This window comes from Abrus precatorius, unplaced genomic scaffold (assembly GCF_003935025.1).
Source record: "Abrus precatorius isolate BTA unplaced genomic scaffold, Abrus_2018 Scaffold6, whole genome shotgun sequence".
NCBI lineage: Eukaryota > Viridiplantae > Streptophyta > Magnoliopsida > Fabales > Fabaceae > Abrus > Abrus precatorius.
Window position 1 is genome coordinate 12,078,185 of NW_020874406.1, and position 12,810 is coordinate 12,090,994.

Sequence of the window (12,810 nt, forward strand, 5' to 3'; positions counted from 1 at the left end):
ATATTAATATTCATGGAGAAATTTATATAAACTCAAACCATATTCTTTAAATTTTAACTTCTTCATTTACCCTCTTTTTGGTTAAAAAGTGTTTTTTTTTTTATTTTTAAAATTTAAATTGATGAAAAGATAGAAAATAATATATTTATTACAAAAAGAAGAAAGAAAAAAAATGTTTACTTTTTACTATTCTTTCCTTTCATCCAAAGATCATTAGGGTCTATTTAGTGCATAAAATTGTTCAAAATTACAATTTCAAAGAATTAAAATAAATCTGAATTTTAGTTGTGCTAAATATAATGACTTTAGGTGGTTTTGGCCACCAATAAAAAGTTAGAAGGGCGACTAAATTACGGGTTACGGTTACGGGGGGCATTTAACATTCACCTGTATTGCCTCCCAATCTATTGCTTCAAATGGGCGTATAGCATAATAAACTGTCCGTTAATCTAATAAAAAGGTCGCCTATCCATGGCATCTAATTTAGACAATCAAATTACGAGCATTTGACATGCCTGTGTTGTGACGCCATCACAGACATCTCAAAATTCAAATGTCGAACTTATAAGGCGACATATTTGATGCTGATCTTCATACTTAATATTTCCAATCCGCAATTTTAAAAAAAATTCCAAAAAGAATTTAAGAACTGACAATTCAGTTTTCATCACAAGTCTACCATTAATTATATCGTGATATACCGACAAAATAAATCCACTTTCACAGCAAATGCAAATTAGGTCATTCTCCCCGCAAAATAATTTAGCTTACACAAACAGTTTAATAACAAGAATAAGAGATTATAGAAATTATTTTCCCTTTTACATTTTTTTGGGCCGGCGGGAGGGGGGATTAGAGGAGACGAATTTAATTGCTCACAGGTATCAGCTTAACATAAATATTTGAGTATCGAATCAATACTCCCATTTTTTTAACTCCATACCTTCTGGAGGACTGCCTACCACCTTCTTTGATCCCACTTCTTTCCAATCAGTTGACAGCACTGTTCCATGTGACTCCAACTACAAAAAAAGAGCAGTTCAATAAAAGAGAATGGGCAAAATTTTAATGATTTTCCAGAAAACTAAGCACAATTGATGAAAACTATGTGGATATCTCACATAAGACTTGCTCATAGCTCTCCTCATGTCCTCATCTGCATTTTGGTAAATATCACGGAACAACTTATTCAAAGCAGCATCACCATCAAGCTTTTCTTCTTTCTCCTGGAAGGCAGACCGCCATAATGTCAATATTATTAAAAGCAGTCTAATATTGGTCCACAAGATGATGCACAGATCCCCTTTGCTCTTGAGGTACTCTTAGATTTTTGTTATAAACAAATATTAAATAGGTTACATTTTAGGTCCTCCAATTTAACTAAAATTTGAATTTGGTCCCCTGTCCAATTTAATATCCTACAGTTTTCACGTTAATGCAAATATTGCTGGCAAGAAATTGAGCCACACCATCTCAACATCAGAAAGGTAATTACAATATCAATCAACAAAGAAATTGCAACAATTAGCCAATTTCGCTGACATAAAACTATTGTTGATGTACAGACAAACAAGCACATAAAGGAAATTAATTGCGTAATCTAAAACTATAAAGGCAACATTATAAAAATTGGAACTACTGGATAAAATGGAACTTTTATGAAATAGAGCCCAAATTATCTCAAATAAAAGGAATAGGTGGCAAACCTCTTTTTTCACTTGGGCTTCCAACTTATCCCAATCTCTTGTCCTTGGCTTTGACGATGGGTATGTGGGCCTTTCAGATTGAACTGCATAAACACAAATCCAGAGTAAGTTCATCATCAGGAAAGTAACAGCATGCTAGTCACATTTCTCACCTATTCCAATAAGACAAAAGGATAAACTAAAAAATAGTCATCTTACCTATAGGCATATTTATTTTTTGGGGTAGTGTATCCTTGCTATATTCCAGAGATGTCCAATTAATAGCTTCAGCTTTTGTAAGACGGATTTCAATTTTGGTTGACAACACCTCAACTTTGCACTTATCAGGTATTATCTGTTTCTCGTGCAGAAGGGAAAAGAAGGTTAAGTTACTAAGCAGGCAATCAATAATGGATTTAAAGTATTTATGTTGCCTGAGCCCAAAGCAATACAAATCTTATTTTAGATTGAGAAAAAAAAAAAACAAGTAGTTGTATATTGATTAACAGTCACCCGTCACACAAACGCTGATATTAATTAGATAGCACCAGCCTATATCCCAAACACTTCACTCAGATATTTAAAGTCATATGCAAATGTACATAAAGCAAAGGAATTCGTCAAAAGAACAAGCCACTTGAATTCCTGGCCATAATAAAAAAGATAAATCTTTTAAATGCAATTCTTACTTGACCAAGTTATATACTATAGTGCCTGCAATGTTCAAAATAAAAGAAATCATTTCATTACCAAATAAATTATAGTGCAAAGCCTGCTTAGAAAAATACAAATTTAAGATTTTGATTCATTTACAAAGTTTAAGGATTTGTAAAACAATTCATTCCAAATAAATCCATTAAAATTCTATAATCCAAGTGTTCCAAAACAGGATCAAGGAAAAGTATGAGGAAATGACAGGGACCGCTCAGTACCCACACAAAAAGTGTTTTCTATTATCCAATGTCTACATGATGGTGAAACAAGCACACAACCTCAAGGTGGACACAGCAGCATCTTTTTGTCATGGTCATGGCACTCCTCTATTGCATGCAATATTCAAGATAGTACATCACCAAGCAGGCAAGCACAGACAAGTGAACACTTATTTGTTACCTTCCCAAACAATCGAGGTTGATAATGATAGGCATCTTGGCCAGGAACATCAATAGTAACACTAAGCTGCAATGTTAAAGTACTTCAAGTTATATGGCGAGTTATATATGTAATATATGAGGAAAACAAGCAATAGTAGGTAAAGGGTAGCATCCATTATATAATTTATACATACAATCTGTTCACCAAAGTCAACAACCACATCCTTTGCTCTTATTCCTTTTGCAAATATTGTCACAACCACTTCATCCGGCTTCTGGTAGTATTCATGTCTGCTTAAGCATCAATCAACAGGTATCCAAATAGTTGAGGAAGCAATTTCAACCAACATGCAAAGAATTATACATGGACACAAGAGAGACAGTCAGACAAAAAAAAAAAAACAAACAATTCAATAATTTATCATTGTTGCAAGATACATCAACAGAGTGCACCACCAAGACTCCTAGACCCTAGTGCATGTTGGAAAAGCACCTTTCATGGAAAAAATAATAATTTAACAAATTACAGGAAGCTTTTGATTAATATTTTTTTGTTTGACCCATCTAATAAGCTTAATCAAAGCATGAACCTATTATATAATCTTAAATTATCATACAAAATGTACGTGTTTCCTCCAACATCTATCTTTGGGGGTTTGAAAGTGAAAAAACGTGGCAAATAGTGCCCTAAGTGTATTGGACTATTGGTTAAGAAATCATAAGTGAAAAGCTTTTAGTAGATAATGTTATTAACACATCCCCCCCCCCCCCCCCAAGATTTCCATTGCATCTCAACGTAATTTCTAATAAAAACATTTCATTTATAAATTTCTTAACTAGTATCCTAAAGACATTAGTTAACAAGACCCAAAAAATAATTAAAAGCAGGCGAGAAAAAAAAAAAGACAGAAACAAGTTATCTCACAGAATTAATAGCAGATTGAATGGAATTATGATGCCAGTCAAACTTCTTTATAATTTAATGAGCTAAGAAATAGCAGCATGGATTGAAGAAGGGGAAAAAAGTTCTAACCTGTATTTTGGTCTGTTTGGGGCAACTTCATTGATTTGGGATATCGAACTGTCTCTTTCAGCTTCTTTAGGTGTCTCATCATTTCTATCACACAAATGGGAATCATTACCAGATGGTACAGATGTTGCGCCATTTGATGATAAGGTGCTAGTAACACCATTTGATTCCTCTGGTAAAACAGGAGACATCACACACACCCATCATATAGTTGTCAAGCTCATAATGAGGAAAGAAGGTAGTCAAAAATGCTAAAACATACGATTTGCAAAACAGAGAATGATGAGAAAGTATGAACAGCATAACTTCTCAATTACAAAAATTTGCTAACCACAAAAGCTAACAAGAAATCATTTCAACAGACTATCTATAGTGTGCAATATCAGATTGTGTATGCAAGCTTGTACTCATCACTCATTATGCCACACATAGAGCCATATGCAAATTTCACACTTGACTATCTAAAATCTATAAACCTAATACAAAACTTTCCACACTCATTAACCCCGATAGAAAAGCTTATCGCCACTACAATTAAACTGACTCATCCAATTTTAATCATTAGTCACTGCACAAACACTTGCAACTTCAAACACCCAAAAAAACACACACCTGCGATATATCGATCACAGTCTTGAATCAACTTGATGAATCTGGAATCATCCTGTGCAAAAGAGGCACCGTTTTGTAGTGCTACCTTTGCAGTATGATATTCTTCTAGTTGAATACAAGCAGTCCTGTAAACGGCAACAGCATTGATAAAAGAAAACGATGCATAAGTTGATTCAATCGAAGCATAATTGAAAAAATTGAGAACAGAGGAAAAGAAAGGCATAAGAATTTTAGATAGAAACGAAGAGCTTACGCTTTACGAAGATAGGCTTTGGGCAATGAAGGGCTTAATTGAATAGCTTTGTTTGCATCGGAAACGGCTTCTGCTTATGAAAACAAAAAAAAGGAAAAGTGAGTGAGTGAGTGAATGAATGAGATAAAGGGAAGATAAAGAAAGGAGCGAACCAGGGAAAGCCTTGAGCTTAATATGGGCTTGGGCCCGGTCGGCAAAGAAATGGGCGTTGTTGGGTTCCAATTGGATGGCTTGAGAGTAGAGATCAACGGCAAGAGCGAAGTCGTCGTCAAAGAACGCTTCCTTGGCTTTCTTCTCCAGCTCCTTCGCCATTCCAATTTCTGATTGTCGTTGACGTGCTTCCACGATATTCTTTATTCTTATTATCAAATAAAATAATTATAAAATTATAAATATAAATGGAGAGGCAGTGTTCTAGACCCTTCTTCTCTTCATTCCTCCCTTCACTATTTTTATTTACAAAACCCTATCACGCCTTTCTCCACTTCCGCCCTCTCCTCCCTCTCTATGCTGTCGTTCTGCAGATACTGTATCTTCTTCTTTTTTAATTATTATTTACCTCCACAAATTAAATTAAATAGCATCATATCTATTTTTTTTTATATTTAATGTTTAATTTAGTTTTCAATTTTTAAGGTAATGATTTTTTTTAAAAATATATGTTAATTTCAGTTCTTAAAAATAAGAATGAAACATTAATAATAGTAAATTTTTATTTAAAATATTTATTATACTTTTATGACTTTGATATAACAAGTGTACTTAAAATACAATTTTTGTATTTTTAAATATTTAAATGATAAATTAATTTTTTTTTAAAAAAAGTTAATTATTAATAGTGAAATTTTATTAAAAATATTAATTGTAATTTTATAATTTTAATATAATAATATTTATAATTTATTTTTTTTACTTTTGATGTTTAAACTCAAACTTAGAAATTAGAATTAATAATTTTTTTATATAAATTAAACTCTAATTGATTTTGCTTGATATTTCTATTTTATATTATATGTTTAAAGATATATAATAAAACTCATGTATAGTAAAATATTACTATGATTAATAATAATATATTATAAAATTTAAATATTGTAAATTTTAATAATAAATTGAATTTTTTATTTTTGAATATGTGTCTTTAAGTATATGTTAAAGAAATTATATTAAATATTGCTATCACCAAAAAAATTTATTTTACTTTTTGGTAAAGTTGGATTTTGTTGATAAATTAAATTTTAATATATTGTTAATGTAATAGCTCAAAAATAAGGATAACAAAATGAGTGGTCTAATTTAATTTATAAAAAAAATACAGCAGAATAAACTGGAATAAGCAATCTCACTTAGCTAGCAAGCCAATCGAAAGTTATATGCTAAAAATAAAAATATGTTACACTTTTAAAAAAAATAAAATTAAATTAGGTAGGTTAGTCCGTTAGTCCACTTTTTTTTAACCTTTAGCAGGCTAGTTATTGCTAACCCATTAACAAGATGAATAAGCTTTACTGGCCCATTTTCAAAAGAGAACTGACTTGGGCCATATCAGTTTTCTTTTTACTGTGACAGACTTGTTTTGTCACTCGTATTTGAAAGTAAAAGTTAAAATACAAAAAGAAAGTAAGGTTGTTTATCATTAAAATGAAGATATAACTCATTATTTTAAGACAACTGTATCCAAACACGCTCCATCTACAAAATTGTATAAAGTTTTAAAAAACTGTTTTAAGAAAGTGGTATATGATTCGAACTGTTTTACAAATGTTCGTGAAGTATGTGCCAGTTATATTGATTCAAGCACACAAGGTAACAAGTCATCGTACGTTCATAATGAGGGTATCAAAGTATCTTAATCACCGTGCTGGCACTTGGCAATGGAAGCTCACGTTGAATTTAACTATATTACAATAGATAAGTCATAGCGTCTAAGTGGAAGATTTTGATTGCAAAAACGTGTTATGTCATTTTATAAACAAATAATAAACATAAACTCAGACTGGTTTAGTTTTAGATAAAAAAATAAAACCTTCAATAGAAGATAGTTAATTATGGCTCAATGAAGACAAGCAGTAGAAAAATATACGTTGAATAAAAGTCAAATACGTACCATTACTTTTATTATATTATATAGTCCAACTATAAAGCCCTTAAAAAAATAAAGATAAAAGGCTCATACAAATATTGATGGTAGTTAGACATTACTCCAAGAAATAACCCAAACAGTTGGATATTCCTCGTAAACAACTTGGACTCGACACAATTCCTAGTGCAGAGATTACCACCGTTTCAGTAGTTTTATATATATACTGGGAAGGTGAACCGTGTGATGTACGTATAAATTATTATGTTATAGTATAATATTATAATTATTTTTAATTTAATAATAAATAAATACAATAATTCCTCGTATTGATCACGTCTTCGAATATAGAAAGGTTCTCAACCCTCGTTGTCCTGAACCCAGATTATCCAACTCAAACCAATTTTTGTTCTTCTACCTAGTTGACTTTTCTTTCTATGTGAACATGATTTTTCTATGCGACCTTTTGCGAGTTCAAAACAATAATTATGATTAATCACATGGAGAAAGCCCAATCTTTATTCATTAGTAAAAACTTCAAATCCTATATTCTTTAATATTTGTTTAAGTAAATGATTAGTAAAATAAAAGACATAGATAGAATAAGAAAAATAAAGTAAAACATAAATAGTATTTGTGTGGATAGCGCAGTAGGAATTTATTTATTTATTTATTGTTAAGCAAAGGGGCTAAAAAGTCCAAAATAAAAAGAACTTACAAAGATGGTTTAAGAATCCAAATTCCAACTGAGTGCAGACTCAAGAACGGATCCAAGGATTGAGGGGCATTAACAAAACAGTAAAAGTGGGCACTCTCCTCTATCCCTATTTTAGCCGGTCCATCAATACATTGTTTGGTATCTCTCAAAACATGGCTAAGTCTAGTGAAGTGGATACATTTCAATGTCAAAAGAAAGGGTCTCACATCAGAAATAACAAAGAATCCCTACGTTATGCAAGTAGCTAGGTGGTATGGCCATATCAATATCGACGGTAAAACAAAATTAATTTTTGAATATTTTATCTATCTAAGAATAACTTTTAATTAATTAACGAAATATAATGCTTATAAATGAGGTGATTATTGTCATAAAGTAATCCTTATAGTGCCATTAGTTTTTAATAAAGTCCAACTATATAAAGCATTAAAAAAATTAAGATAAGAGGGACTTAGAAAAGCAAATATTGATGGTGGTTAAACTTGAACTTGTAACAATAAAAAATAAATACATCTGAGGACTCATACATGGTCGTTAGACTTGACTTCATAAAATAACCCAAAAGTCATATAAACACGTTATGAAAGGGACCAACATCACAGTCACACCCTATACACGTACACATGCAGCAACCCAAACGCATGCTTCCATGAGTAGAATGACTAGTAAAACCGGGACACGACATGTCACAAAGGGAAAGAGCGCAGACGCTTCAAATTTTTGTTTGGATCCGAAAGAAACGCGTTACACATAAATATCACTCGGAAGTGAGGACTATATTAAATGATTTTTGGCTTAGAAAACGTGATTTTAATGCTGAAAATAAATTAACACTCTTTAGTAGCTTAATCATTTATTTTAGAAGCTGGACTGGACTCTATAAAAGGAGGGGAAGAAGGAAGCATGAGGTATAAGTCCTCAGTATCATCTTATCTGCTCTACCTATAATTTGTAGTTTCTCATATCACTCTCGAGAGGTATATATTAATTAATAATGCGTTTGCTGATCTGCTCTGAATTATATGTGTGTGTGTGTGTGTTGATTCAAATAAATCAAATTGAAGATGTTAAATTAGTACGTTCCTAACACATTTCATTAATTTGTCTTTGTTACAGTTAGCTAGCTTGAAGAATAATCGATATTCAAAGATGATGGATATTGGTGCAAGTAGTATACTGATGGTGGCGTTGGCATGCGTCGTGATGTATGTTGTTGTGGGTTCACTGCAAGCAAGAAGCAACCAGCTTCCACCGGGACCTTCCCTTCTAACCATAATGAGAAACTCTTTCGATTTGTACCAAAAGCCACAACAGACAATGGCTAAGCTTGCAAAGTTGTATGGGCCAATAATGCGTTTGAAGATAGGGCAAGCGACGACCATTATAATCTCTTCAGCAAATGCGGCAAAAGAGATCCTCCAAACCCACGATGTGTTATTCTCAGACAGAACAAATCCTGATATAACAACAGCTTACAACCACAACAACTATAGCCTTGTGTTTCTCCCATATTCACCCTTATGGCAAGAACTAAGGAAGATATGCCATGGCAATTTATTCTCCAGAAAGACCCTTGACGCAAGCCAAGACCTTAGGCGCAAGAAACTTGAAGGACTCCTGAATGATATCCGTGAAAGCAGCCTTAAGGGTGAAGCAGTGGATGTGGGAAGAGCTGCTTTCATGACTTGCATTAACTTTCTATCGTACACTTTTGTCTCTCAGGATTTTGTTGAGTCTGTAGGGAACGAGGAGTACAAGCACGTTGTGGGAACTCTCCTGAAAGCAACCGGGACACCTAACTTGGTGGATTATCTACCAATGTTGAGGATGTTTGATCCACAAGGCATTAGAAGGCACACCACTAATTACATTGACAAGTTGTTCCACATCTTGGACCCCATAATTGACGAAAGGATGAAGCTCAGAAAGGAGAAGCATTATGTCACAAACAACGACATGTTAGACGTCTTGCTTCAAATTTCTGAAGGGGATAGCCAGAAGATGAATAGGAAACAGATCAAGCATTTATTCCTGGTATGTATATGTGCATGCATGTTTTCTTCTCTAGCTCTCTCTTTTTGATCCATGCATGCGACTAATGAATATATGTAATTAATTAATTAATAGGATCTTCTTGTTGCGGGGACTGATACAACAGCATATGGATTAGAAAGGACAATGACCGAACTAATCCACAACCCAGAGGCAATGGCAAAGGCCAAAAAGGAGTTGGAGGAAACGGTTGGAATAGGTAATCCGGTTGAGGAATCAGACATTGGAAGACTTCCATATTTGCAAGCAGTGATAAAAGAGAGTTTGCGTTTACATCCACCAGCACCACTTTTGCTCCCCAGGAGAGCCAAGATAGATGTGCAAGTGTGTGGCTACACAATCCCAAAGGGTTCCCAAGTCCTTATCAATGAGTGGGCCATTGGTAGGAACCCAAACATATGGGATAATGCACATGTTTTTTCACCAGAAAGGTTCTTGGGTTCCGACATTGATGTCAAAGGTCACAATTTTCAGCTCACCCCATTTGGCAGTGGTCGTCGTATATGCCCTGGCTCCCCTCTTGCTATTAGAATGTTGCATTTGATGTTGGGTTCATTGATAAACTCTTTTGATTGGAAGCTTGAAAACAATCTCCATCCAAAAGACATGCACTTGGATCAACCCCTCCGAGCTATTCCACTCTTGGTCAACAGCACCTCAAACCCTATATAATAATATTGTCTTTTTTTTTTTATTCCCTCTTTATTACAGCTTAGCTAGATTCAGTACTACCTCTGTATCTTGATTTACAGTTATAAAAATTAATGATAATTAATATACTCTTTTCCTCTCTCATACCATCTTTCAACTTCGTTAAACACTCGAAGTCTCATCGACTATTACTTTTGGGACCATTATTTTCTTTTTGATATTGTCATTGGTCAAAATAATTGTATAATTAATGGATCATTAGAAAGGGACCTTCTCACTTGGATAAAAATCCTGTGACATCCCTTCTCCTGAACAGTGGTCCTTATCCTTTGTCAACGTGCATATTACGTGTACCCCCATCCCTTTTAAAATATTTATTTTGTTTAAATTAGGGTTGGTTTTTAATCCTAATTTTATCCACTAATATAGTATAAATTTTATTATTAATAAAAATTACTGTGATTTGTATTTTTATCACTGCTATTATAATTAGAGCCGTTAAATTAATATTATAATTTTAAAAAAATATGACTATTTATAATTTGAAATAGACTTTTACTTTTATACAGAGTCAATTTTTTTAAAAAAAATTGCATATTCATTACAATTTGCGCTTATCTTGAATTAACTATATATGAAAAATTTTATAAATATGACTTAGTTGATATATAGTTTAATTACTTAATTTAGATTTACTTGAAAAGTTGAAGTAAAACATTCAAACCTTATGAATAAAGTTGAGTGGTAAGTTTAAAGCATGCTCGTACAGGTCTGTTAATACTAATATTGACAAATTTACTCAATTTTTAAATTTTTTTATTTTCCTTTTGTAAAAATAGTTTAAGTGTTTATGATGTTATATATAATTTAATATAATATATTCTATAAACATACATTTACAGTATATAATACTATTTTTTATTAAAATAATTTCTTTGAAGTATATTATAAAATCTTTATTATTTTTTATTTTTTAAAATATTATGATTTATTTATACGTTTTGTCTAAGAATTGCATCTAAACAGTAAACACTTGTAAAGTTGATCAATAATTTTTTCTTAATTTTTTTAGCAAAATTATCATTAATTTCATCATGATTAATACATATAGATTCATATTTGTCTATGAAAAGATATTATGTTCAAGTTAGAATTTAACTCATTCTCTTTTACAAGTGACTAAAATAATTAAGTTACTAATACTTAATCTTGAATTTTTTATTTTTTTCTTAAAAAAATAGTTTAAGTAGGATGACAATGGGTAAAGTACTCGATGGATACCTGCAAAATTTACCTACAATGAGTAGAGTTTTTATCCGCTACATGGGTACGGGTATGGGTATGGGTAAACATCCGTAAATTTTAATGGAGATGGGTGCGGGTACCCACCCCACCCCATACTCGCATATATATATATATATATATATATATATATATATATATATATATAAGGATCTTCTTACACTAGTGTAAATTTAAAAACTTTTACACTCAATCTGAGTCTTTCATTTAATTTTTAAATCTAACGGGTTATAATTTATTACTTCATTGGCCACTAGATTAAAGTTAAATGAAAAGCTCAAATTGGGTATAAGAGTTTTTAAACTTATACTGATGTAAGAAGATTATGTCCCTATATATATATATGCTTGAACTTTGTTCTACAACTATATATATTGAATTTTTATTTTATTATACTACTTATGTGAAGTTATATAAGATTAATATAAAAATATATTTAATAATAAAAATAAAAAAATATTTTAGTTTATATTTTTAATAGAAAATTTCACTTACTATTTTATATCGTTTAATTAGGCTAATATAATTTAATTATTACACAATTGATATGAGATTAGCTTTTTTTTAAAATATTATTTATATATGACACATAAAATATTTTTCACACAAATATTTTTGTTAATAAAATCATATTGATATTTAAATCATAAAGTAAAATAAATAATAAAAATATTATAAATATTTTATAAATTTATAAATTTTATAAACATATTGCAAAAAATATTATTAATTCTTATTTGTTAATTTTTTCTTTGGATAAAAAATATAATTTTTTATATACATATATATTTCTTTATTATAAAATTTTATTGTGACCATTTATTTTTTATTCAAATTCTTTCTTTTAAAATTCTTTCAAAAATTTGTATTTTTGGCAAAATACTTTCGTATAGTACATGAGTTAAAAGTACTTCCGTTATTTTTCTTACAATTTCAAATTCAAAAGTTAAAAAAATATATTTTATGCATCCACTTTTCATTGTCGTTTAGTACTTGAACTTCTTTGCCTTAACTTTCCTCTTATTCTTAATGTCTATCTCGTTAAAACCTAGTAATTATAAAACGTTATTCATTAAGGTTAGTTGTCAATGTCACCACAAGAGGTCACTAAGTGATTCCATACGAATGGCCACCTATTGTGCAAATCTATTTGGTTGTCACTCTGATGTTGCTGATCGATTGAATCTCATACAATATAGAGTCATCGCCAACAAATAACTTATGTGTTTAGTTTCGCTTATTGTTTTTAAGAATTTTAGTTTATAAAATTATTGTATTAAGATACATTTAGCACTTGTGATATTTGAATATTTGTATTTTATCTATTTTTGTA

General features: G+C 31.1%; 2 protein-coding genes across 3 annotated transcripts; one reads left to right on the forward strand and one right to left on the reverse strand.

Moving 5' to 3' along the window:
• Positions 1 to 619: 619 nt before the first annotated feature.
• LOC113868546 (protein SGT1 homolog A-like) lies at positions 620 to 5,200 on the reverse strand. 2 transcript variants are annotated; one of them, XM_027504217.1, is made up of 10 exons: positions 4,827 to 5,026; positions 4,675 to 4,747; positions 4,422 to 4,546; positions 3,813 to 3,981; positions 2,974 to 3,070; positions 2,799 to 2,864; positions 1,905 to 2,040; positions 1,707 to 1,789; positions 1,122 to 1,226; positions 620 to 1,022 (listed from the first exon to the last, which is right to left on the reverse strand). In XM_027504217.1, exons 1-10 carry the CDS (start codon positions 4,984 to 4,986, stop codon positions 915 to 917), a joined length of 1,122 nt encoding a protein of 373 aa, XP_027360018.1. In that variant the 5' UTR covers positions 4,987 to 5,026; the 3' UTR covers positions 620 to 914. The 2 variants fall into 2 exon arrangements, with proteins under 2 accessions (XP_027360018.1, XP_027360017.1); XM_027504216.1 differs by having other exon boundaries at positions 624 to 1,022; positions 4,675 to 4,744; positions 4,827 to 5,200.
• A 3,424-nt stretch (positions 5,201 to 8,624) lies between these two features.
• On the forward strand, positions 8,625 to 10,315 carry LOC113869845 (geraniol 8-hydroxylase-like). The gene is made up of 2 exons (XM_027506341.1): positions 8,625 to 9,506; positions 9,600 to 10,315. Exons 1-2 carry the CDS (start codon positions 8,625 to 8,627, stop codon positions 10,194 to 10,196), a joined length of 1,479 nt encoding a protein of 492 aa, XP_027362142.1. The 3' UTR covers positions 10,197 to 10,315.
• The last annotated feature ends 2,495 nt before the right edge of the window (positions 10,316 to 12,810 follow it).